At 54.1% G+C, this 24,989-nt stretch overlaps 1 protein-coding gene across 8 annotated transcripts in view; it reads right to left on the bottom strand.

Annotated features, from left to right (window-relative positions):
- Window positions 1-24,989, bottom strand: part of VWF (von Willebrand factor) — a 203,779-nt gene that overhangs the window by 72,532 nt on the left and 106,258 nt on the right. For all 8 annotated transcript variants that reach the window (XM_079936255.1, XM_079936253.1, XM_079936258.1 and 5 more), the window contains 8 exons: window positions 24,191-24,302; window positions 23,281-23,327; window positions 15,503-15,639; window positions 14,946-15,084; window positions 13,871-13,971; window positions 9,537-9,732; window positions 8,489-8,704; window positions 4,389-4,629 (listed from right to left, as the gene is read on the bottom strand). In XM_079936255.1, the coding sequence (XP_079792381.1) occupies window positions 4,389-4,629; window positions 8,489-8,704; window positions 9,537-9,732; window positions 13,871-13,971; window positions 14,946-15,084; window positions 15,503-15,639; window positions 23,281-23,327; window positions 24,191-24,302 (1,189 nt within the window). The remainder of the gene's footprint in view (window positions 1-4,388; window positions 4,630-8,488; window positions 8,705-9,536; window positions 9,733-13,870; window positions 13,972-14,945; window positions 15,085-15,502; window positions 15,640-23,280; window positions 23,328-24,190; window positions 24,303-24,989) is intronic.

Below are 24,989 nucleotides of genomic sequence, written 5' to 3'. Positions count from 1 at the left end.
CTAGTGGCGTGGCCAAAAAATAGAAAATAAAAAGATCCAAGAGGGTAGAAGCCATGGAAGATTGTCCCTCACTCCTCACCACCGTAAACAAGGCTGTGATTGACATCTTCATACATGTACCCTACATGAAGACCTCTAATATGTATGCCCAGGTGCGACTACCAGGTGTGGATGTCCAATTCGCATAGACTGTGCCCCTGGCTCTCTCAGGTACAACTGGACTTGGGTTTGAAGGGAGCAAAGCACCTTCAGCATTCAAAGGAAGCCAGGGCATTGGAGAGGGGACAGGTAGCAGAGGTCAGATCCCATGGGGCCTGGGAGGCCGTGGGAGGGATTTGACCTTCATCCTAAGGCCTGTTGAGGGGAAGGTTTGGAAGGATTCCAAGCAGGAATGTGACATAATCAGATTGAGATTTTGAAACAATCCTGGGAGTATGTGAACAAGTCTGTGTCCACCAGGAGCAGGTCAGGGGCCCCATGTCCCATGGTCCTGCCAACACTTGGCATTATTCAGATTTCAAATTTTCCCGGTAAAACAGATACGCAGTAACGTTTATTGCTTCATTTGGCGTTTCGCTGATTATAGTGATTTTGAACATTTTTAACGTGACTGCTGTTCAGTCAGCAGCTGTTGAATGCACAAGGGACTCAGCCCTTCCCCCCCTGGGCCCATGCAGATTCTGCACTTCTGGTTTTTAACTAACACCTGGCTTAAAAAGATCCTTCCCCCAAATGCCATGTTCTATCTATCATTTGGACATGACCAAAAAGCTTAATTTTACTTTAAAAAAAAAGAAAACCTTGCAGGTAGGTCACAAGTCAACTCCTGGCTCACAGCTGGCCTCCCTGGAGTGAGCACTCCACTGCGATGGCTGTGTGGGCACCACACGAAAGGTCTGGAGAAACCTCCAGGTCACGTGTGCTTGCACCTTCCTACCACCTTTCCATGGGCATCACGAACACCTGCCCCAGCTGTGCTGATTCTTCAGTGTGTTGTCAGAAGAATAAAAATAAAAATAGAACCCTGGTGATCCAGTGGTTAAGAATCCGGCTTCCAATGCAGGGGACACAGGTTCAATCCCTGGTCGGGGAACTGGGATCCCACATGCTGCGGGGCAACTAAGCCCGCTCGCCGCAACTACTGAGCCCACGCGCCCTGGAGACCACGTGCCACAGCTAGAGAGAAGCCCGTGTGCCGCCACCGAGACTTAACACAGCCAAATAAATTAATTAATTAAAAAGAATAAAAATAAACAGCCACAGACAAGTCCCGAGTTCCCGCTGGCTCACATTCTCCCTGAAATCCAATTTTCTAAATGAAGTGGAGAAACAGATGATCTATAGCTTTCAGCCCTGGTGCCTGAAGGGGAGGCTGGGAAGAGGAGGTCGTCATGGAGAGGCCACTGATGCCCAAACCCTGAGAAGAGCCTGAAGCCAGGGCTACCCCCTGGCCCTCTGCCCACCCAGGAGCTGCTGTCCCCCACAACCTTCCTTCTGCATCCGATATGCTAAAATTGGTTATTTTTACCAATACCAGCTGCATTGCTGTCCTCAGTCACCCCAGCCCCCTACCCTCTGTCTTCTTTCCTCACCACACTATGAAACAAGGGGGCCACTGTGACCTTCTGATCGCCATATTCAACAGCCTCTTCTTCGTGTAACGTGAAGAGTTCAAGGGTCCCTGGGTTCCAGCCACTTGCTGGATGATTTGGGAAAGTGATAATCTCTCTAAGCCTCCAATTCCTTACTAAAAAAGCAAGTCCTGCTTGCCTAACAGTGTTGTTTCAAGGCCCCAGAGAGAAACACCTTGAATATTATAGCTCGACAACTATGGTAAAACAACCACTGGGCTAAGGCCAAATGCCCAAGCCAACAGAAGATGGTACGACTCCCCTGTTCCCTTCATGTCCATGATATGGGCCCCTCCTGGTTCTGCCCTTTCCGCTGGCCTATTTTCTTTGGCCTCTCTCATGGGATCCCCTTTCTCCTCCCCTGGTCCTCTGAACATTCTCACATCTTTGGTCCTCGCCTCTTAGAAGCCTAGCTACTCTCACGGCTATAACTGGTACCTCCAGCCCCAATCTCTTACTCAAGCTCCAAACCCATAATTCCAGCCATCGGTTCCACTCATTCACCAAGATGCCCTCTCGGTCACTCAAAGTCATCGAGGCCAAAACCGAACTCATTATCTTCCCTCCACCTACAAAGAGCCCGCTTGCAGTTCTTGGTCTCGCTGTTCTCCCAAGCATTCAAGTTCAGAACCCTGGGACCACCTTCAATACACCTCCCCCTCCTCCCAAACATCCCACTGGTCTGTTTACCTTCCCGGCATCTCTAGCTCCTGACCCCCTGCGTCTTTGCTGCTATTACTTGGCCCAGGGCCTTACCTTCCGACTAGACTATGTCAACATCTTCCCACAACTGACCTCATAACTCATGCAGCTTCCAGAACCTACTCCCTAAAACTACACTTTGACCCTATTTCCTCTCTGCTCAAACCCTCCGAGGTCCCACGGCCTACTGCTCAAGCATCAGTCCTCACCTTACCTTCCACAGACCGACCCCTGATGCTGGTCCCAGCTTCCCCCCAGTCTTATCTTTCCCTCACGCACACATACGTTCCCCCAGAGGACTTACCTTGGTGACTGATGAGTATGCCTTGTGCATTTTAGTCCCCGGATCGCTGCTCCACCCCTAAAACCCTCCACCTCACTTTTTTTTTTTTTTTGCGGTACGCGGGCCTCTCACTGTTGTGGCCTCTCCCGTTGCGGAGCACAGGCTCCGGACGCGCAGGCTCAGCGACCATGGCTCACGGGCCCAGCCGCTCCGCGGCATGTGGGATCTTCCCGGACTGGGGCACGAACCCGCGTCCCCCGCATCGGTAGGCGGACTCTCAACCACTGCGCCACCAGGGAAGCCCCTCAACCTCACTTCTGCCAGTAGAATCCTCCTCAAACTCAAAAGTTACCTCCTGCACTGAGTCTTCCCCAATTCCTCCCAAGCGGAAGAGATCCTTCCCTTTTCTGAACGAGCAGGGGTTTTTATGGTTCTGATACGGCGAGTCTACCACATATAGTTATTTCATCTCAGTAAACATGAATGGTACCTACTTTGTATCAGAACGGTTAGCTACTAGGGATCAGGGCCTAAGATACAGTCTCTACTCTTCAGGAGGTCACAGTCTAGAGGGGAGATTTAACACATTTTTGCATAAATCCAGGCCCAATGACCATAACTGTTTTAATACAAGTGTCAACAACCCACTTTGGATATAGGAGATTGGGAAGGATGGCAAATTAATCTCAATGGAGTGATGAGAAAAAGCTTCATGCCAAATGCAACGTGCAGACCCTGATTGGATCTTGACTTGGACAAACCAATTGTAAAAAGACATTTGGGGACAATCAGGAAAAAGTGAACACGGATTGAATATTAGATGTTATGAAGGAATGATGGTTAATGTTTAGGTTAATAATGGTATTGTGGTTAGATTTACTTTTTTTAAGTGTTTCTCTGTTGGAAATACATACTGAAGTATTTTCAGATGAAATAATATCTGAGGTGTTCTTTAAATTATTCCAGCCAAAAAGGGGAGAAAGGGATCGATCAAACCAGAGTGGCGAAGTGGTGATAATGATGGAGGCTGGGGCTGGATGCATTAGGGCCCCTTACACTATTCTCTCCAGTTTGATGTCTGAAATTTTCCATAATCAGGACATTTCAACTGGTTTCCCTCACAGATGGTCAGCTTCTCTGGGGCCCATCCTGTGTCTGGTTCATCTTTAGGTTACAATCTCTAGCCCAGCGCTGAGACAGAACTGGTGCCAATGAGGCGTTTGTAAATGTTGTTACAAATTTCTTCTGCGACCGTGACAGCCCTGCTGAATGACCATGACCAAGGGCCTGGGTGAAGGACAGCAGGAAGCGCGCATGACCTGGAGCTGTTTTTCGGGAAAAGCGTGAAGCAAGTCAGGACGGTGGTGCACCCTTGAGGCAATGCTGCTACGGTATGTCTCCTCCTGGCTCGAGTGCTTCCGCCTGAGAACACCGACAGGAGGCTGAGGGGAGCGGGGCAAGGAGAACTCCCCTCTTTTGTTCTAGAAAAGGGAAGCTGAGACCTAGTGCAGAGAAATGGGGCTCCACACGTGACAGCTGGCTTACTGTTCGTCACTTACTTCTGCCGCCAGCCTGGAGCTCCAGTGCCCTGCACAGCAAGGCAGTCGGAAGACCGGGGTGAAATCTTGGCTTTGCTCCCGACTTGCTGTGCGATGCTGGACAGGCACTGCCTGTCCTGGGCGTCAGTTTACCCATCCATGAAATGAAGGACATGGAGGAACGAGTCCCTGCCCTGCCGCTCCCGAGGTCCCCAGTCCCACTGCTCGACTTACCACATGGTGTGATGGTCCGAGAAGACGTCTTCGGGCTGGAAGATCTCGCCGTCGTAGTAACAGGGGCACTGGGCCTTGGGCACACAGGCCCCGGTCTCATCCAGGTAGAGCCCCAGGGGGCAGAAGCAGCCCTCCAGGCAGACCTCAGTGCATTCCTCGTCCGGGTAAGAGAGGGAGCGGCAGGTGAGGTTGCAGGGGGTCCCACACTGCAGGTACACCTGGCCTCGTGGGCAGCTCAGCGCTGAGGAGAGAGGGCAGGGGAAGGACAGCCTCAGTGGAAGCATTAAGATGACCAGGACTGTGGTTCTAGGACCGGGGATGCCACCCCTTGCCGCTGGGATCCCCAGTCATATCCGTACAGTCACTGCCTTCTCTTCCCACTGTGAGCAAAAGTGTGTTTTTATTTTCACGAACGTCTGTTCTAATCACGGACGTACACGTTTTCTCCTCTGCTTAACCAGGGGGACCATGCTTTGGTCATCTTTGAATTCTCAAAGCCTGGAACATAGTAGAAATCCTGGTGGATTTTAGGGCTGTAAATATTCAAAAGGACTGGCAGGGATGGGCAAGGGCATTTCTTCCCTGATGATAATAACAATAACAGCTCCCTTAACTGAGCACCCACTGAACACCCTGCTCTTCACCGTGGGTTTTATGCCTTGGCTGCCTCTCAGTGCATCAGATCTCACAACCCCGCCCCCACCCACCCCCCCAGGTAAGAAACCTGAAACTTAACTTAGTGACTCATCAGGGTCACGCCTCCCAGGTAGAGGCCGAGGCAGGATTTGAACCCAGCTCTCTGTGACCCCAAAGCTCACGCTCTTAACCATTATGCTCTAGAAAGGAAATGGTCCCCTAGGAACCAGGCTTTGGGGACGTGACGGTCACAGAGAGCAGGGACACCCTTACACCTGTCCCAGCAACGCAGGCAGCATCCACCTACCCACAGCCCTCACCCCACCCCCCGGCCTCCCACACAGAAACGGCACAACAGACACAGGCTGACAGGAAGCACGGCAACGCGGCAAAGCAGCTAAGGGAGTGAGTGGGCGCCGGATCCCCAACTCCTGGGTTCAAGTCCCAGTGCCACCTCTAGCTAGCACTGTCCTCTCTGGAATATAAAAGTAACGTCCACCTGGGTCGCTATGAAGGTTAAGTGAGTGCAGAGCCCCGCCTGGCAGAGGGTGGATGTTTGCTGCTTTATTGCCCTCGTGATAACAGGGGAAATGCAGTCCCAGCTCCACAGGCTCCAGACAAAGGTCCCCTCCTAAGAGGACCCAGCACTCAGCCCGCTCTGCACTCACGGCCCTCTCGCGAGCACCCTGATGATGAAATCCTTTACTGGGGGGTGGGGGGGGGGGGTTGGGGGGGGGTCCTAGGCTCTTTCACAACACTTTCTCGTTGCTGATCAGCTGTCGTCCAAGAAATGAGAATCTCACTGGGGACACTCCTCCCAGGACCATTAGAACCCTTCCCCTCCCTGTCAGAAGCCATTTCTACAGCAGAAACCCGCTGGCTGTGTTCCACAGGGGCTGGAAAGGGAAAGCCTGGCCATGAACCTCAGAAACGGCCAAGCCCTGCAACCTCCCTGCCTACGACTGCTCCGGGGGTGGTGTTTGAGGGGAGGGGTTTTAACCACATTAGACACAGGCTTTTCTCTGAACCAGCGGAGAGGCTGGGTCATTGGATGAATATTTAGAGCAAAGGCAGATTAAGATGGGACTGCGTTGGGCCATCAAGATGGGAATTCCATTCAATCCATTGAGCCTACGCCTAAAAGGGCAATTTCCCCCATCCAGGAGGAGCAGGAAGGCTTTTCTCTCTGGGGAGCTGGCTCGGAGCTGTGTTAAATTGCTCCTTCTTCCCCAGAGGTAATGTGCATCAGTTTAACAGATGTTGACTATGTGTCCACGGCGTGGCAGGGGCTCTGCTAGGCTGGGGGATGCAGAGACAGTAAGACTTGGTCCCTGCCTGCCAGAGGCCCATGGTCTTGTCTTTCCAAAGGAAGCATAACCAGTTTACAAGGAAAAACACGTGTTGTGGGCTTCCCTGGTGGCGCAGTGGTTGAGAGTCTGCCGGCCGATGCAGGGGACGCGGGTTCGTGCCCCGGTCCGGGAGGATCCCACATGCCGCGGAGCTGCTGGGCCCGTGAGCCATGGCCGCTGAGCCTGCGCGTCCGGAGCCGGTGCTCCGCAACGGGAGAGGCCACAACAGTGAGAGGCCCGCGTACCGCAAAAAAACAAAAAAACAAAACATGTGCTGTGCTTCTCCGGACTCTCCTCTCAGCACCCTGCGAAGCAGCTACGCAATCAGGCCTTGCTCCAGGAGTGTCCCCCAGTGGGTGTGGCCTCTTCTTGGGGATGCAGTTAGTGGTTTAGGGAGTCTGTTCATTTCTCAGGAAGGGAACATGAGGTGCAGGTTGAAGGTAGGAGCCCAGGCATCCCGCCTACCTTCCTCAGGCCTCAGAGGGACAACCCGTGACCACCTGGCTGGTTTTCACTGGTTCAACTCATAGAGACAGACTCCTCTTGTCCTTAAAAGTCTCCAGGGACAGGTCCTTCCCACCACCCACACTTCCTGCCTCAGGAGCCAGGAAACTCTAAACAAAGCTCAGCGCCCGCTGCTGCGGGGTCAGCTCACCCCCTCTTGTTCTGTTCTGGGTGGAGGTTAAGAACAGCTGCTCCTGAAGTTTAAAGAATATTTCGGTAAGCCCTCAGCATGCTGGGAGACTGTCCTAAATTAGGAAACCCCTCGGATGCTGTAGCACAGGGATGATGCCTAATTTCTAACACTGGGGGACCACCAAAGCACAGTCACAGACAGACGCCACTTACTCCAAATTACGCCCCCAATTTCTGAACAGCAAATGCTGATAAGGGTTTTTGGAGGGTGAAGTAAAGCACTCGAAGCAAGTTACCCAGAGAGGTCCCAGCCTCAGTTCTCCCAGCTGCTGGCCCGTGACCCCGTGACACCCCAGGGCTAGAGGGACAGGGGCACAACCTCACACATCTAAACACTTGTTCCGTTTCGTCCTTACTTCGTCTCTGCTTCTTGTTTTTATAAAGTGGCTTAGACTCGAATCATAAGTTGGCTCATCTGACCCCAAAGAGTGACACTTCTAGAGCCCCTAAACCTAAACTTCTCTTCAAATACATGATATTAAGACCTTTTGCCGTTTCTTGTAGTTCCTATTTTCCTGCTCTGTCGGAACCACTGACATTTTAGTCTCCAAACGCATCTACTTCACCCTATAAATCGGAGTATCCACTAGACCTTATCCTCCTTGAACGCCTTCACTTCTACGCATCCCAACTGTTATTCCACCAACAGAAACAACATTTTTGTCAAGAAAGTGCCTTTTAAAAGCCTGGTCAAGTGCACCGCCTCCAGAAAGCCTTCCTTGGTTACCCCGACCTTAATCTACTAATTCTCTCGCTCAGTGTGACAGGCACCTAGTAGGGAGGCAGCTTCCGTCTGTGCCTCAAAAAGGAAGGTTGAGGCCCTGAAGCACTGCTACAGCCTCACCACGCAGGGCACTGGGCAAATGTTCCCAGAGCGACAGTAACAACCAACCAGGGACCAGAGTGTGGGGCAGATACCAACTCCAGTGCCAGGCATCTCACAGTGCAGGGTGGGACTCTCACGTCGTCTGGGGACAAGGATGTTACTCTACTTTATATGACTTCACACAGTGCTGGAGATGTGGGCGGGGACTGCCCCGATGGTTTGCCTTAAGTTTTAAGCAGAGGATTGGTACCTGCATCTCCCATCACTTCATCAGATCCTCCAGGGATGCAGGGACCCACTGACTCCTCAACCCGGCCCTACATGCATCCCACGCTAGGTGGCAGCGACCACAGGAAATCTCTACCAGGCAGGGACACCAAGGTTCTAGGCCCCCAGGTAGGGGGTCAACTTGCCCTCCAGGTACAGGTCCGTCCCCATCGCCCCGTCCTTCGGGGAGAGGAGACGGGAGGGGATGCCCTGGGCCCGTTCAGACAGCGCTCTGAACAGGACCAGCGCGGAGGCCGCAGGGCATCCGGGTGGATCCCGCTAGGTGGCGTGGCGTTGGAAGGGCAGCGGGCGGGGAGGACACCCACCGCAGAAGCTGGGCTCCCGCCAGCCAATGCGCACGCCGCTCCGGGCACAGGCCGCCGCGTAGTTGGCCACCGCGTCGCACAGGCAGTCTCTGCCGTTGGTGCAGGAGCACACGTCGTAGCGGCAGTTCTGCAGGTAGGGCAGCGGGCCCACGGTGCCGTGGCAGGCCTTGAACTTGGGCGACGTCAGGATGGCGCAGGACTCGTCCGCGAATCTGGCTGTGGGGAGAGGAGCGGCGTGGTCTGAGGCGGCCGCAGGCGATGCGCGCGCGGACCCCAGGGTCACCGGCTCCGGCTCGAAATCCCCGTCCCCGCCCCTCCCTCGCTGCAGCAGCGGTAAAAACAAATTCTCGCAGGTCTGGGAATCATGGCGATTTTTCTTCCGCAGCCAATATACTTTCCTGATGGCTTAAATACATAATCAACCACATTTCCTAGGGAGAAACGGTTCCCTGATGAGTAAGAGGGTAAGAGGGGGCAGTCGATGTAGGCCTGAGGACGCTACCGCAGACGAATCTGCCCATGGCCAGCCCCGTGCATCTATCTTACGATAATTTAATTGCTGCTCCAAGAGACGGAGAACGTCCAGGGGAAGAACTACGGGCTACTCTTTTGTTTCCCAGGGTGTGGCCCACGGAGGGTGCTCAATAAAGAGACTTTGAAGAATAAATGATCCAGATGAAGGTCATCAAATGCTGATGGTGAAAACAAAGACCCACCTCCCCCAACGGTGGGCGCACCGTCCACGGAATGCACCGGAACCCGGGGGAATCTCAGGGTTCTGGGGGCGCGCCTGCCCCTCCCCGCCGTGGTGGGCGCACCGTCCACGGAATGCACTGGAACCCGGGGGAACCTCAGGGTTCTGGGGGCGCGCCTGCCCCCCCCCCAAGGGTGGGTGCACCGTCCACGGAATGCACTGGAACCTGGGGGAATCTCAGGGTTCTGGGGGCGCGCCTGCCCCTCCCTCCACGGTGGGCGCACCGTCCATGGAATGCACTGGAACCCGAGGGAGCTCGGGGCTCCGGGGGCCCCCAGTCCAGGTCTCACATACTCAGGCGCGGGTTGAGGCTGCAGGGGTCGCTGGGCTGCTTCTGCAGGTCCTCGCAGTCCGCACGCAGCTTCCAGGAGTTTCCGAAGTGCTCCACCAGGGGCTCCACCAGGCCCGCGGGCGTCAGAAAGTCGTCCCCCTGGTTGCCGTTGTAATTCCCGCACAGGCCGCACGTCCTCCCCGAGTAGACCGGGGACAGCTGCGGGGGACAGACCACCTTGGAGCAGCCGCCAAAGCAGCCGCAGCCTCCTTGGTCTCATGAGATGGTTTTCATCAAAAGCGATCCCCAGGTGAAAAATAAATATGAATTTAATAAACCTCAGCTAAGCCCCAAGCTGCGAAAGAAAAGAAAACGGGAACTGCAGTATCTTCACCAGCAGCTCCGTGCCCCCTCTTAAATCCTTTGAGTCAGAGACCTGTCCTGCAGGAAAGGGTTTAGAGATTATCCTGTCACTTAAAGACAGGGACACAGAGAGGGACAGCAACTTGCCTGAGGTCACAGAGCTGCGACCAGTGGACGGGCAGAGCTCCGTCACCCTGCCTGTCAGAGGAGATGCCCAGGGGCATGGAGTGCAAAGCCAGCGCCCCTTTCTTGCACACTTATCTCTGCCACACACATGGGCAAAGCAGGCTGAGCTGTTACGGTGCAACTCTTCTTAGAACGTACATTGGGTGACAAAGAAAAACATCTTCCTAACTTCTTTTTGTTTTTTTTAAATAAATTTATTTATTTTATTTATTTATTTTTTTGGCTGCATGGGGTCTTCGTTGTGGTGCACAGGCTTTCCCTAGTTGCGGCGAGCAGGGCCTACTCTTCATTACAGTGCACGGGCTTCTCATTCTTCCTGGACCAGGGCTTGGACCCGTGTCCCCTGCACTGGCAGGCGGATTCTTAAACACTCAGCCACCGTCCCCCTTCCTAACTTCTTGATTTTGACTTGGCCACTGAGCATCACTGGAGAAAAGGCCCCGAGCCAAGAGGACCCCGGGGGTTGTGATCATGATCAGAGGAGGTGGGGTCAGCGAGGACCCGGGGGCAGCCTGCGAGGGTGAGCAGCGGGGGATGCAGGCCACCGGCACGTGGCTTGTTCTCCTGCTTCTGAGTCCGGGATGCACATTCAGGAACGTTTTGGGGAGTCGAGCCTGTCTCTCACACGGTATGGCCAGGGGCATCTGCTGGTGTCTACTGAGGGGGGTCCTGGTTCAAACTGGAGCAGAAGCTGGGACCCCAGGGCCCTGACTCTTGCTCTGCAATTTACCAGGGTTAAACTGTGGCTACGGAACCTCCCTGTGTTCTGATACCTGCTGGGCCGGGCTTTGTGAGGTCATCTCCTGGAGCCCCTTCCAGCTCTGACTTGACATGATGCAGGATGAACAAGCTAGTGCGGGTTCCAAACCCGTACAAATTGTACCCAAGTAAATATCATTAATAAGAAGGAGGATGGAGTAGCGTTTCCTCGTTTGCTTGACAAACAGCAAGCGTTGGCGCATCAGGCACCAGCCCTCCCCTGACCTCGCAGTGAGAACGTCAGTCCTCCCCGCCCAGCACTTCCTGCCCCTCCTCTGCTTTCCCTCTCTCTCCCTCGCCAGGATTTATCACCTTCTAACACGTGACACAATTTCCTTGTTGGTCTGCTTACTGTGCGTCTCCCCCCATCAGAATTTAAACTAAACGAAGCCAGGATTCTGGTCCGCTTTGTTTCACTGTTGGACCTCGGCCACCAGTTCGGTGCGTGGATGGTTGAACAGTGTCTGGACGGATCCGTGAGTGAGCGAGGCTCCCCTCCGGACGCTGACACCCAAGGCCAGCCCCGGCAAAGCAGTGAAGCCAGGGAGGTGTCTGTCCCCTCACCCCCGTCTCAGTGTCCACTGTCTTCCCTCCTAGTTCTCAGGCCCTGAGCACCTCAGGCTCCCCAGCTCACCTCGGGCACACCCGCCGGGTCTGCCGCCTCCACCCTCCCCCACTCTCTAAGCCTGTCTCCTTCCGTCCCAGGGACTTGTCTCAGAGGTTGGCTCAGCAAGGGTTAGGAGGGTGCGCATGCTGGTGGGAGCCAGGCCAGGCTGCCCTCCTCCCGGCCCGCAGTGCCTCGACTGTCCGAGATCAGGGACTTGGAGAACGCACTTGCTATCTGCTATCTGAAATAGCAGCGTCACTTCTGACAGGATGAAAAGTGTCAGAGTCCCTTCTACTCCGCTTGGCCTAATGCCGAGCTGCGCCTGCGTCACAGCCAGCAGGGCCCCGCTGCCTGGACCTCGGGACCCGTGCCCCCCCCGGGGAGCCACTGGCAGCCCCTCATCCCACCTCATCTGGCTGCTGCCTCCCGGGGGGTGGGGGCCCCGCCCTGCCGCTCCCTGGCGTCCTAACCTCCAGCAGGGGTCTTCAGCTCGGTGGTCCCCACAAACCCTGGGGTCAGCATGGGGACACGTTCCCTCCACCCCATCCACAAACGCCCCCTTTCCTCCTCCAGCCGAAACACATAGCGCATTCCCCAGGCCCCGGGGTCGTCTGCCCTGTCCTGAGTCTTGACCAGGGAAGGCTTCTTCTCTTTAGCCAAACTGACCAAACGCAGCCCCAGAGATAACCCTGCATCTCATTCCCACAGAAACAAGTGCCCCTTCTCTCCTCAGAGGAGACAGATAAACCTGGGGCAGGGAGGTCAGCCACCCGAGACAAGACCAAGATATATGTGCCTGCTGAAGGCGGGGAGGGGCACCTGACAGATCAAGACCCTCTCGGTGTGGTGGGAGATGCCTGAGAAAGTGGGACGGCTGACAGGGGCACCGCCCTTGAAGACCAGGGCGCAGGAGACCCAAGTTCTGCTCTCACTCTGTAACCAACTGACTGGGAGTCACTTTCCTGCTCCAGAAAAGATAGGGTCTTTATTTCCAACTGTACTTGAGGGGTTGATAAGATCTCCAAAAACCTTCATGTTCTATAGTGTGTGGTCATAGTTTTATTTTTTATAAAAGAAAAAAAAAGGCGTTAATTTGGAACTTTCTCAGGGTCTTCAAAGACAAGAGAAAGAAAGAACATGACATCACGAGGAAGGAGACCACCAGGATGTCATCGAGGACACCCCAGGCGCCCATCACGGGATCATACCGAGGGCTTATGGAACACGGAACCTCTGGAAGCAGGAGGGGACACTCCAGGGATCCTAATGTATTCAGGGCGGGGGTTCTCAAAGTGTGGACATGGGACCCATGGTAGGGGGTGATCCCTGAGACCCTTTCAAAGGGTCCACGAGGCCAAAACTATTTTCATAATCACACGAAAACGTTACTTGGCTTTTCCCCTCTCATTCTGTACAAGTGCGCAGTGGACTTTTCCAGAGTCTGCTTGACATGTAATATTGCAGAAGATTGAACCCAGAAGCAGATGAGACTCCAGCTGTCTTCCATTAAGCCAGCCATTAAAGAAATTTGCAGAAACATAAAACAGTGGTATTCTCACTACCTAATTTTGTTTCGGAAAACAGATTTTTTAATGTTTATATCAATGTGTAGTCGCTTTACTATTGTTATTTTTTAATGAATTAATAAATGTCTCTGATTTAATTTCTAATCTGGTAAATATCAATGGCTATAACCTCCGTAAAGGATCTCGGGGTTCTCCATACTTTTGAAGCGTGCAAAGGCATCTGAAGACCTAAGAGTGAGAAGCGCTGGTCTGCTGGGGGCGGCGCTGCCCGGGGAGCTGACCGGGTGCGCGGTCCTGGGCGCGTCTCCCAGCCCCCACGAGCCTTGCTTGCTTCGTTTATGAAATGGCAGTGACAATACCTTCCAGGGAAATTTCCAGAGGGAAACAGTGTATCTGGAAGCCCTGTGAAATATATGGCTCCCCCTCCCAGCATGACTCTAGGGCCACAGGAAGCAGAGGAAGCGGCCCCTAGGCTGCAGAGGCCCCGGGACCACGGCAGGGATTTGGTAGTTCCCAGGACAACCTTCCACAGGCAGTGGGTACACGACACAGGGTCTTGGCTGTGAGTCCCACTGTGGGCGCCCCGCCCCGGGGAACACCCCCTGATTCCAGGCCTTGTTGCAGCCAGGAGCCTGGGCAGCAAATCAACTGCTTCCCCAGCCCCGCATGAGCCCACCCAGGCTGGACACCCCTTGGGGTACCAGAGCCCAGCACTCGGGAACTCCCGGGGTGAACAAGGGACATCCAGACAGCAAACACCAGCCTCTTATACACAGAGAGGCCTGTTCCTCGCTCTGGGGGCGCAGGGCCGGGGGAGAAAGGAATTCCCCTCCCACCCTTGAGCTCTCCCCCCAGAGCACAACGGGGACTTTGTAAGGTCTGGCTGCAGGGTGGCCGTGCTCAGGAGGGCGCCTACCTTCACCAGCAGCCTCCCGCGGCCGTCCCAGTCTATCTGCAGGTCCTCCCCGTAGCTGAGGTGCACGGAGGCCATCACGGTGTGCTGGATGCGGAGGTCACCTGGAACCCAGCAAGGACGGGATTTAGGCTAAGTTGGGGAGAGGGCAGGAGAGCGGCAGGCAGATGGATCGTAGGGAAAGATGGGGTATCTCACAAAGGACTGTAGCAATGAAAGCAGTGAGTTAGGGGGCAGCTGGGGATGTCCATGAGGCTTAAGGTGGGGGGGGGGGTGTCTCAGAGGCAAGGTGATCAGGGTGGGTGTAGTGCAAATTGGGCTCCCCCAGGAAGGCACCTCCATATCTATCCCTGCTGTAGCCTGACATTCCCTGTACTGCCACAAGGGGGAAGCAGAGGCTCCTCTATCCTTAGCTGAGGCAGGTGCCCTGAGCCTGGGTCCGTTTCCCATTGAACCCCCAACCCCTGAGCACTTCCTGGGCCCCTCTGCTGTTGCACACGCTTCCAGGCTAAGTTACTCAGTCCTCACAGCTGACTGGTGCTCTGCGCACAGCTGAAACGGCAGTTTTCTCTGGGAAGAGGTAGGAGGCATACCTCTTCCCCGGAGAGACACACATAGCATTAACACACATAGACACCCTCAAGTTCACCATGTGCAAAGCCGGGATAATGGGCCATGGGCTGGCCAGTGGTCTTGAAGAAGAAGAAGAAGAGGGGAGGCGTCAGGGAGCCCCTCTGAGGGTGAAGGTTGGAAATAGGCTGTGCAAAATGGCGCATAACAACCTGGCAAAGTCACTGAACAGGTAGATTTTCCTACAGGTCACGGGGTCATCTGGCTTTGCCCCATGACATCTTGGGGTCTGACCCATCAACAGCCACCCCGCCCCCAGCCAGCTTCTTCTGCTCCTCCTCCTCCAGGAAGCCTTCCTTTCTTGCAGGAGGCAGGCCAGGACGCCCAGCCTGCCCTCCAGAGTTAGCTCTCCTGCACATTTGCGCAGAAGAGGCGGCAGCGAGCACTGCCGAGGGGCGGGGGCGCTGAGGGTGAGCTGGGCGGGGCCTTGGGGGCGGAGGGCACCCACCTTGCAGGAGGGGCATCTGGATGTCCTGACCGTCCACGGCAACGCCTCCCCCGTGCTTCAGCTTCACGACGTTGCGGTGCTGGCCGGGCAGACGGACGGTGACCGAGCGCGTGCAGACCGCGTCGGGGTCGTCGGCACACTGCCGAGGGGGGCACACCGAGGGACGTCACCAAATCCCCGCCAGCCCCGCGGCCCAGCCCCCGACCCATCCACTCGGGGAAAGCCCTCCACCCACGCAGCCCTTCTCACACGGAACCACTCCCCGGTCCCAGAACCATCTCTGGGAAGGGCCCGGGGTTATGCCACAGAGAGGCCCAAAGCCCAGGCCTCCCACCGCCCAGCACCATCCCGCTCTGGTCCTTCATCAGGATTCTAGGCCTTGCTTGCCCTTGGTCCTTGGGCCTGTTGCTCCACAGGCGCTCAGGGTCCTCAGGGGAGCCCCATGCGCCCTGTCTGTCTTCCCCTTTGCTCAGTTGTCCAGAGGAAGGCCGCGCACACGGAGCCATCTTGCCCCCCTCACCCCCGCGGTTGCCCTGGGGCTGCCTGGCGAGGCTCACCTGGACCGTCTCTATGATGATGGAGAAGGTGTGGTCCTGGCAGTCCCGGGCCAGCAGGTACTGGCAGATCCCACTGAAGGTGAAGTGCCTGTTGTCAAAGCTCTTGAAGTGGGATTGTCCTGTGATGAGACACGCCCCTGGGGGACGGAGAGCGGGTGTCCCAGAGGGTCCCCTGGGGCACAGGGGAGGGGAGAGCGGGTGTCCCAGCAGGGCACCTCCTGGGGGTGCCCCTCACCGCAGCCTATAAAGGGGCTCCACAGGAGGACTCTATTCAGGCGCCACTCCTCTGGCCCTGAGAGGTCAGGGCCGGGTGGGTCAGTTCCCGCCTCAGGGGAGTGACAGCCACAGCCCAGGAGTGGCAGAGCCAGACCAGAACCTGTGGCTCCGGCTCTGCGCTCTGGGTTCACCGTGGCCCCCAGCCCTTCCCCACGGCCGCTCCAGGTTCTGGCTCTGCTGGGGCCAAGGGCCTCGGGCCTGCAGAGGCCTTTCTCTGCGCTGCCATTGTGGGCACTCCGCCCTCCACGAGAGTCCCTGAGGGCAAGAGGGCAGAAAGGCCGCCCAGAGCAGTGATGGGGGAAGGGGGAGCCCAGCAGTGCAGGGGCCAGGACCCAATCCTCACCCCTTCGCCAGCCGAGGGGCGGCCCTCAGGCCTCCTCCTGCCTCCTCCTGGGCAAATCCATGCTGTGACTTCAGCTGGGGCCAATGGGGGCCCAGGACCCCATCTGCCCATGTTCCCACCACTGCCTGAGCCAGCTGACGCGTCTGGGGATGGGTGCGAGGATGCCCTGGCATCACCCTGCCGCTCGAGCCCTCGACGCGCACCCACACGACAGCTACTCCGTCCTCCCAGGCCCCAGTGCCAGCCCGTGGTGCTGGCCCAGTGCACCTCGGACCACAGGTCGTCCGTGCTGGGGGAGGGGGGCTTTGCTAATGCCGCCAGTGACTCCCCACTGGCCCAATCCCAGCTCAGCCCACAGTGGACCCACTGAAGCCGAGGCCCGCATCTGGAACCCTCCCCAGGCTCCCTTTACCTGCTTCCTCTCCTCCTTGCCTTCTACTCTATAGAGAAAGCAAAGCAGACACACACCACAGCCATTCCATAAAGCAGGGGCCCTCCTTCCCCTCCCAGTGCCCCCGGCCTCCAAACAGCAGAGAATCGTCCTCCACAGCACCTCTCTGCTCTGCACCCCAAGTTCCCCCCAGGAGGGTCCTACAGCCAGTCCCCCTTGGACCCATCTCCAGGGGCTGATGCCAGGGGTCCCCAGAGGCCTGAGAGGGGTTCCAGCTGTCCACCTGTCAAAGACAAGCCCCATCGGCCCCCTGCCTGCCACCTCATGCCCAGATTTGCACTGAAAGACACAGCAGGCATGGGGGGGTGGGGGGGGTGGGGGGGAGGGGCAGGACCGGCTTTGGGTCCAGGTGTGGCCCTGCCCTTGGTATGTGCTGGAAGGCAGGGGGAGGGCGAGTAGCCCCAGGTTACAGTGAGTGTCCCTCTGCCTGGTGCCCAGAGCAACTAACCCCTTCTAAGATGGCGTGGGCCAGGAGGGCACACTCAGCCCAGAGAAATTCGGAGAAAATAGGGAGGCCCCAGATCGTCCTCACCAGCATCATCTTCTGTGATAAGAAGAAATATACACGTCTTCGTCCCTGATTCCTGACACAGAGCTTCTAGTGCCCTAGGAATGCCCTGGGTGAGAGGAGCACCTTTTGTTCTAATGAAGCCCCTCTTGGCGGGTCCCTCGAGAGCTTCAGGATGGGAACTGGTTACAGAAAGACCTAAGTATGATTAGAGGGTTGGGACTTTCAGTCCCATCCCCCAAACTCCAGGGAAGGGAGAGGGGCTGGAGACTGAGTTAATAATCAACCAGGCTTAGGGACTTCCCTGGCAGTCCAATGGTTGGGACTTCGGTTCAACCTTGGTCGGGAAGCTAAGATCCCACATGCCTGGCAGCCATAAAAACAAAACATAAAACAGAAGCAACATTGTAACAAATTCAATAAAGACTTTAAAAATGGTCCTCATCAAAAATATCTTAAAAAAAATAATCATCATCAGTCGTGCTTATATAGTAAAACCTCCGTAAAAACGCTTATTAAACAACAGAGTTGGGAGGGCTTCCGGTTTGGTGAACATATTTACATGTAGGACACCCCAGCTCCACAGGGACACAGGCTCCTGTGCTCAGCACCCTTCCAGAGCTCACCCTGTGTACATCTCCATCTGGCTGGTCATTTGTCTCCTTTATAATATTTTTTGTAATAAACCAGTAATAGTAAGTAAAGTGTTTGCCTGAGTTCTGTGAGCCATTCTAACGATTATCATAGCTGCCATCAGAAGCAGGAGCACGTGGACGGAGCCCTTCACCTGCGGGGTCTGTGCTAATTCTGGGTAGTCAGGGTCAGAACTGAACTGAATTGTAGGACACCCGGGTGGTGTCCAGAAAGTCAGAGGATTGGTTGTTGTCGGGGGGAAACACACACACATGTGGTGTCAGAAGTGTGAGTAGAAGCAGATCGTGCCTCCCCATTGCATTGCCCCACAAGAAGGGCACGAGTGACGGGTCACTGTTTGTGGAAGTCCGAGCAGAACAGGCAATGAGTTAGGGGCCAGGGTCATCCCGACTGACTGTAGCCCCGGTGGAATTCCAAATCCACGGGTGTCACAAGAAAGTCTTTTTAAAATGGCTATTTTTCGGAAGCCACCATCATTCTACAAACAGGATGACACGGCCCTTTGTATCACATGTCTTGACCCCATTGCAGTGCGATGGGTGGGAATTCCTCCCCCAACCTCTCTTTGTTTTCTCAACAGCACTCTTATCTGAGTAAGAAATTGAACTTGCATTATCTCTGACAATGCTCAGGAAAAGAGGGGTCAACGAGAAAATATGCAAACATTCGAAAGCAAAACTTCTGGGTCAGAATCTAATCCTCTGATCTGATTTCCTGCTCTGACCTCCCCCTGATTGGCATTCTGGAGTTTCTCGGGAATCAGAAATCTAAATTCTGTATTATATTTAGCTTATCTCCTTGGTACAATTGAGGGATGGGGCTGACCACACGGGAAACCCAGGAAGACAGCTGAGTGAGGTGCTAGGGAGCCGTGGGCCCGGGAGCTGGAACAGGAGCCAGAAGAATGGGCCACATGTTGACACTCGCCCAAGCTCTGCCCAGAGGTCCCCAAGATGCCCAAGTTCTGCCAAGAGGATGCCCAAGACATTCCCAGCCAGCTGGTCAGCAAAAGGCAGCCTGACAAGCCGCTGGCCACCACTGGACACAGCAGGTGGGCAATAAAAGTTCGGTGAATGCGTGCAAGGCAGGTGATTCTTAAAATAGCAAATAGCATAAAACCAAGAACAGCCAGGAGTTAAAGCGAGTCCACTACATGAATAAGAATCCTCCCTCACGGAAAAAAGAAGAGAAAAAAAGTCTCTCATTTATGGAAACATGTTACCTCTTCTAAATAAGCCCCTTTGTTCGCAGGAAAGGAGTCTCCATGGAGCTGTTCTGCTCAGCTCACTGGCTTCTACCCTTTTCCATGCGGCTACAGAAAGGCCAGCCCACAGGCCTTCTGCAAAGCAACTCAGGCTTCCTCCCAGCATAAATGTTCACCAAAGCCTGCCTCTGAATCACACTAATATAATCTCAACCAAACATGCAAGACGCATTTCTAAGTGCTCTATGGGCACTACCTCATTTACTGCTCTGGTGAGGCTGGCATTATTATTCCCAGTTTACAGAAGAGAAAACTGAGGCACAGAGAAAATCTCGCCCAAGGCCCCAGAGTGGCCCAAGAGGAATTTGAACGTGGGCGTTCCGTCAGACTCCAGAGTTCATAGTACTTGACACCGGCCAGTACTGCCGTATGGGGTGGCTGCCGTTTCCAATAAGCTTCATTTCATGGGGATACTGGGCACACGTGGCAAGTGCCCAGGAGCACAGGTACATCCAGGTCTGGACGTGGAGAAAGCAGAGGAAAAGGCGACGCGTGGCCTGGCCTGAAGGAGGTCTGGTGAGACTGCAGGAACCCCAACGTGGGCCTCCATGCCACCAAGCCCAGGGAAGGCTCAGGCTCTGTCTTGCCTCGTGCCCCACCTGTCCCAGCCACACCCTGCTTTGCACCACCCCTCCCCATCCCGGACTCCTTCGTGTCTCCATCCTTCTCTAACCCTGCTTAATGAAACAGCTGTGGCTGTGACGATGAAAACACCTAATGTTTACTGAGTACTTGCTGTGTGTCAAGTAACCACAGCTCTCATGGGATGAAGCTGCTGTTATCATCCTATTTGACAGATGAGGAAACTGAGGCTGCAAGTGGTTAAGCAGCTTGCCAAAAGTCACCCAGCTGGTAAGCGGTGGAACTGGAACTCCTACCAGGCTGAGTCCACAGCTCACGCTCCCAGGCCCAGGACCACGCTACCTTTCCACGTTCATAGGACTTGGGCCTCAAATAAACTTCCCAGCTCCAGCAGAGTATCTTCCACACTCTTCCGCCAGGAGTTTGAAATTCTGTCACCACAGCTGTATTTGTTTGAGGAATAGTCCCTATTAACAGGCATGCTCCTTCCTCATTGAGCCCAACCAAACATTTATGATTCAGTGGAAGCTAAATTAGCAGAGCCCCAGGCACCTGGGGCTGCCCTAATCCTAACCAGAACAGAGGTGTGCCAGGAGCAGTGAAGGCCTGAGGAGCCCGTAACAGACGCTCCAGCCGCTCTCCATACAGACCGATGCTCTCCTCAGTGATTGTTTTCTCCCTCCCACTCCCAAACATGAGGTTCTCTGTGCTAGGTAGACTTTAAGGTCCCCCCGCTCCATGGTCCCCACCTCCTGTATTCACATCTTGTGTGATGCCCTCACCTTGAACGCAGGCTGGACGTGTGGTCTTGTTTCTAGCAAATATAATACAGCAGAAGTGAAAGATGTCACTTTGGAGAGCAGGTTTTTAAAAGACTGTGGCTTCTGTCTTGGCTGTTCTGCCTCATTCTCTCTGAGGTCACTCACCCTAGAGGAAGCCAGCTGTCATGTCATGAGGCAGCCCCAAGGGGAGATCCACAAGGTGAGGGACCAAGGCCTGGCCACCACCACATGAGTGAGCTTCCGAGTGATTCCCTTCACTACAGAGGAACCTTCAGATGAGACCACAGCCCCAGTCAACAACTTGACTGCAATTTCATGAGAAATCTTGAACCAGAGGTACCCAGCTAAGCCACACGCAGATTCCAGACGTACAGAAACTCTGAGATAATAAATGTTTGTTGTTTGCTAAGTTTGGGGGCCCTTTGTTATACAGTAATAGACAACTAGTACACTCTCATCTTACTCCAGGGAATCAAAACCCAGATCTCTATTTCTAAGAATCACAATGTCAGCTCCTCCAGGGACTACAGAGAAGCCCCAGCCTGCTCTTTGCTTTACTAGCAGAGCCAGACATATCCCCTTCCAGAACCTTCCCATCAGAAGCTCTGCCAGCAATCTTCACCCTGGGAGATAAGACAGCCCCCCTGCCAGCTGACTTTCGGCAGGTGTAGAAATATGCTGTGTGCTACAGGTAGAAATGGACAGGGAGGCAAGGACCAACTAAGCTCCAGATCTAGAAGAAGAGGGTCAGGGCTTTGAACGTGCAGAGCAAGAGGTTATTGGTTGTGTTGGCACAATATCAAACCACTCAGTAGACCTCAGAGTTGGAACTAGCTCTCTTCCCATCAAGGCATCAAGAAAATTTCGTGCATCCTCAGCAAAGTTACCACCCAAATTTTGAATTGAAGACTAGGGGATTACATTGTCTACTCCAGACTAAGCATTCCATCATGTACACAGTGGGTTTTTAAATAATTGTTGGATGGATACATGATGGATGGATGGATGGATGGATGGATGGATGGATGGATGGACGGATGGGTAGGTGGATGGATGGACAGATGGGTGGATGGATGGATGGATGGATGGATGGATGGGTGGATGGATGGATGGATGGATGGATGGATGGATGGACGGATGGGTAGGTGGATGGATGGACAGATGGGTGGATGGATGGATGGGTAGATGGATGGATGACTGGATGGCTGGATTGATTGTTAGGTGGTTGGGTGGATGATTAAATGGTAGATGGATGGATGGATGGATGGTTAGATGGTTGGACAGGTGATTGGATAGATGGATGGATGAATGGTTGGATGGATGCATGGAAGGAAGGCCCTCCCTATAGGAAGTTGTTATTAAGAATTCCTAATCTAGTAGTCAATCTGACAAAACACAGTAAGCTAAATTCCTAATTCCACCCACTGTACCTCATAGATCTTATACAATAAATGCTTATTATCTAGATATTAAAAGTTTTTTCACAGGTCCATTACATTGACCTCATGGCTTTCAAATGACTCTTTAGGTCTTTCACAGGGTATGATTATGTTAAATTGGAGCACTGATACCACTTACAAGAGCATCTTTTGTTCTTTGTGCTTCCTTCAAGAACTGCACAGAAGATAAACGGCTGGTTGGCCATCCCTGGGCCAGACTAATTGAGTAAGTCCTGGGGCCCACTTTCCATCTAGTTTCCATCTAGTTCCAGAATTTTCCCAGTATAGTGGGCACTGGATAAGTCCTGATTCTAAAGCCACAGACCCCAAATATGATCCCAGGTATGTAAGCTCAACCTCCTGCCAGCCCACCAAAGCCAATGTGGTCTCTTGGGGCCAACAGGAGGGGAGCCTATCATTTGGCTATTTGCCTTGCAGTCTTTTATTGCAATCTACAAACATGGGGATCCCAAAGTAGTATCCAGCCTTTGAATGAGGCTGAGATGGTCTTTAACTAAGCATGGGGCCTCTCCAGGGCTCATGAACGATGGCAATGATCCTCCTGCAAAGGGATGGATCGAGCATTAGGAAGGAGAGTAAAGGGAAAGGCAAAATAGAAGTCAGGTGGTTGTGAGTTTGAATCTTGTCTCTGTCTCATAGCAGCTGTGTGACTTTGGGTGAGTTACTTAACCTCTCTGGATCTGTTTCCTCCTTTGTAAAATGAGAATAAATTGCACCTTCTTCATAGGTTGTGGTGATGATGTAACACATGTAAAGTACTGAACACCATGCCTAACACATAGCGAACATCACACGACTGACCAAAAGGGGAGAAGCATCAGGAGAAGAGCCAGGGTCATCGGGAAGGTGAGGCAGAGGGAGCTTTGAATGGGTAAAATTTGCAGTAGATAGAATAGAGTTGGGGCTAAACAGAGGAGAAAGTAAAGGGCAGAAATTATAAGGAAACTTTTCCTAAATAGATTTTCCAGGGCAGGGACAGCGTAGGAGGGATCATTGAGTGACCTGGTTTTCCTAGCTCTTGGATCCTCCCAAGATCTTTGGATAAGGCATTCCAGAAAATTCCAGAAATTTCTCAATTCTAGCTTAAGGAATTACCAGGCCCTTCTTCCTCTTAATTTTCCAAGGAATTTGCTTCATCTTTGTTGAGTCACCTGTGACCTTGCAGTTTTCACAGCACGTTCAACCGTAATCCTTTGGGCAAACAGGTGAAGGGAAAAGGACAAGAAAAGGGTTCCCAGGTGCAGTCTCCCCTTTCGGTTGCTGGGGGACCTCCCTCTCCTGGTCCCGGGAGGAGAGGGTTAGCACAGCTGGTTCTGCACTGGAGCTGTGGTCGGGGGTTGCATCCAACCTGTGCAGAGACCACCTTTCCCTGCCTGGCCAAGTGGTCCTCCCAAGTCTAGGAAGGGAGGCTGTACCTCTCCACTGGGAGGAGGGCAGAGGGGAGGGAAGCTCACCTACCTGGACACTCCTCGTTGCTGCAGACCCACTGGCTGTTTCGGCAAATGCTGTTGGGGAGAGAAGCGCGGGTTACAGGTGGGTCTGCAAACGCAGGCATCCCTGAATGGATTTAGGGAGTGCACTGCCCACCCCACAGCCCCAGGGGAGAGGTCTGAGAGAAGAAAGGCGCTCACGCCTGAGGGGGCTTCATGAGGCTGAAGGTATACAGGAAGGGGCTCTGGCCACAGAGACATGGAGACAATGCCAAGGGGAAGAAACCCCAACAGACAGATAGAAGAAGAGGGAAACCTAGGGGGTCTACCCAGGCACTAAGTCAAATTCCAAACACACACACACACACACACACACACACCCCACATACACACGCGTGCGCGCGCGCACACACATATGCGTACACACACACAGCTGGTAGAAGACCGGAGGAAGGGCGGGCTGCTGACAGGGGTAACACCCTGGCCCATGCTGGGCAGCCCTTGAGACTCCTGCAAGACTGCCCAGTAGGGAAAGGTAGCCAGCGAAGAGGTCTGGAGGCGTTCTCCTCTCCCCGTTTGCAGGGGACAGACAGACCCAGCCCAGGGAACACCAGAGGGGCTTCTGGAGGAAACAGCTCAAGCAAAGCAGAGGCAACAGGGAGAGAGAGTCACTTATTAAAGCATGGCTGGGGGGAAAGCTAGAGATGTTGTCTGCATGCGAAGGGGCCTTCACCACCACCCCCAGCTCCCCTCATCCAGGCCGATCTGTATATAATCCTTGCTCCCCATCATCAGCCTCCACACCCTTCCCCAAACCACCCCCAGCCCAGGCCAGGTCCTGTTCTACCTGCCGGTGCCCTCACTGCCCCTGCCGGCCCAGCTGCCCCTCCCACAGACCCGGGCAGCTCTCGCAGACCACACTGCTCGGCCCCAATTACCAGGTGTTGCAGTCTCTCGAGAGCGAGGCGCCCGGAGGGTACCGCTTCCCAGAATGTACGCAGGAACACTCGGCACTTTTCACACAGCGGCCTTCGTCAAGGAGCTGTCCCTCTGGGTCAAGGGGAACAAGGCAAAAAGACTCGACCTTGGCATCATCATTACTCATCCCACAACCACAGAAGCCCCCGGGGCGATCATCAACTCTGGGCTTCCTGCAGGAAGCTCAAAGGACTCGTTCTGCGATGCTTATCTTTCACTCACGGTTTGCAATGAGAGCGAGGAGGGCTATTTATCTCCACTCTAGTGACAAAGAAATGGGGGACACAGGTTTGTTCAAAGGCCTTCCAGTAGGGAAGCCGTGAGTCTAGCCTGAAGGCTTCTTCCAGGAAGCTCAAAGAACTTGTGCTATGTTTATCTTTCACAGCAATGCAGTGGGAGAGAGGGGGAAGATTATTTATCTCCATCCTATCAGATGAAGAAACAGAGGCAAGGGTTTTGTTCAAGTTCCTCCAGTAGAGAAGTCGTGAGTCAAAACACACAAGACTCACTCTCAGTACTTAACCAGAACTTTTCACCAAAGCTCACAAGGTCTCTCCTGAGAAAGACTTCCTGATGCAAAGTTCTTTTTCAGCTGAGCTCACACGACAAACCTAGGAAACAGTTGAGACTATCCTTCTCCCAGACAATTCCCTGACGCTTAACTGAGAAAACACTGCAGCTCAGATAGGGCCACGTGCTCCCCAAACAAAGTCACTCTTGGAGCCCAGACCATCCTTCTATTCCCCAGACACAGGTGCT

Source organism: Stenella coeruleoalba (genome assembly GCF_951394435.1).
Source record: "Stenella coeruleoalba genome assembly, chromosome: 11".
Taxonomy (NCBI): domain Eukaryota; kingdom Metazoa; phylum Chordata; class Mammalia; order Artiodactyla; family Delphinidae; genus Stenella; species Stenella coeruleoalba.
The sequence above is the reverse complement of the archived record's forward strand: the minus strand, read 5'-3'. Positions and strand labels throughout refer to the sequence as shown.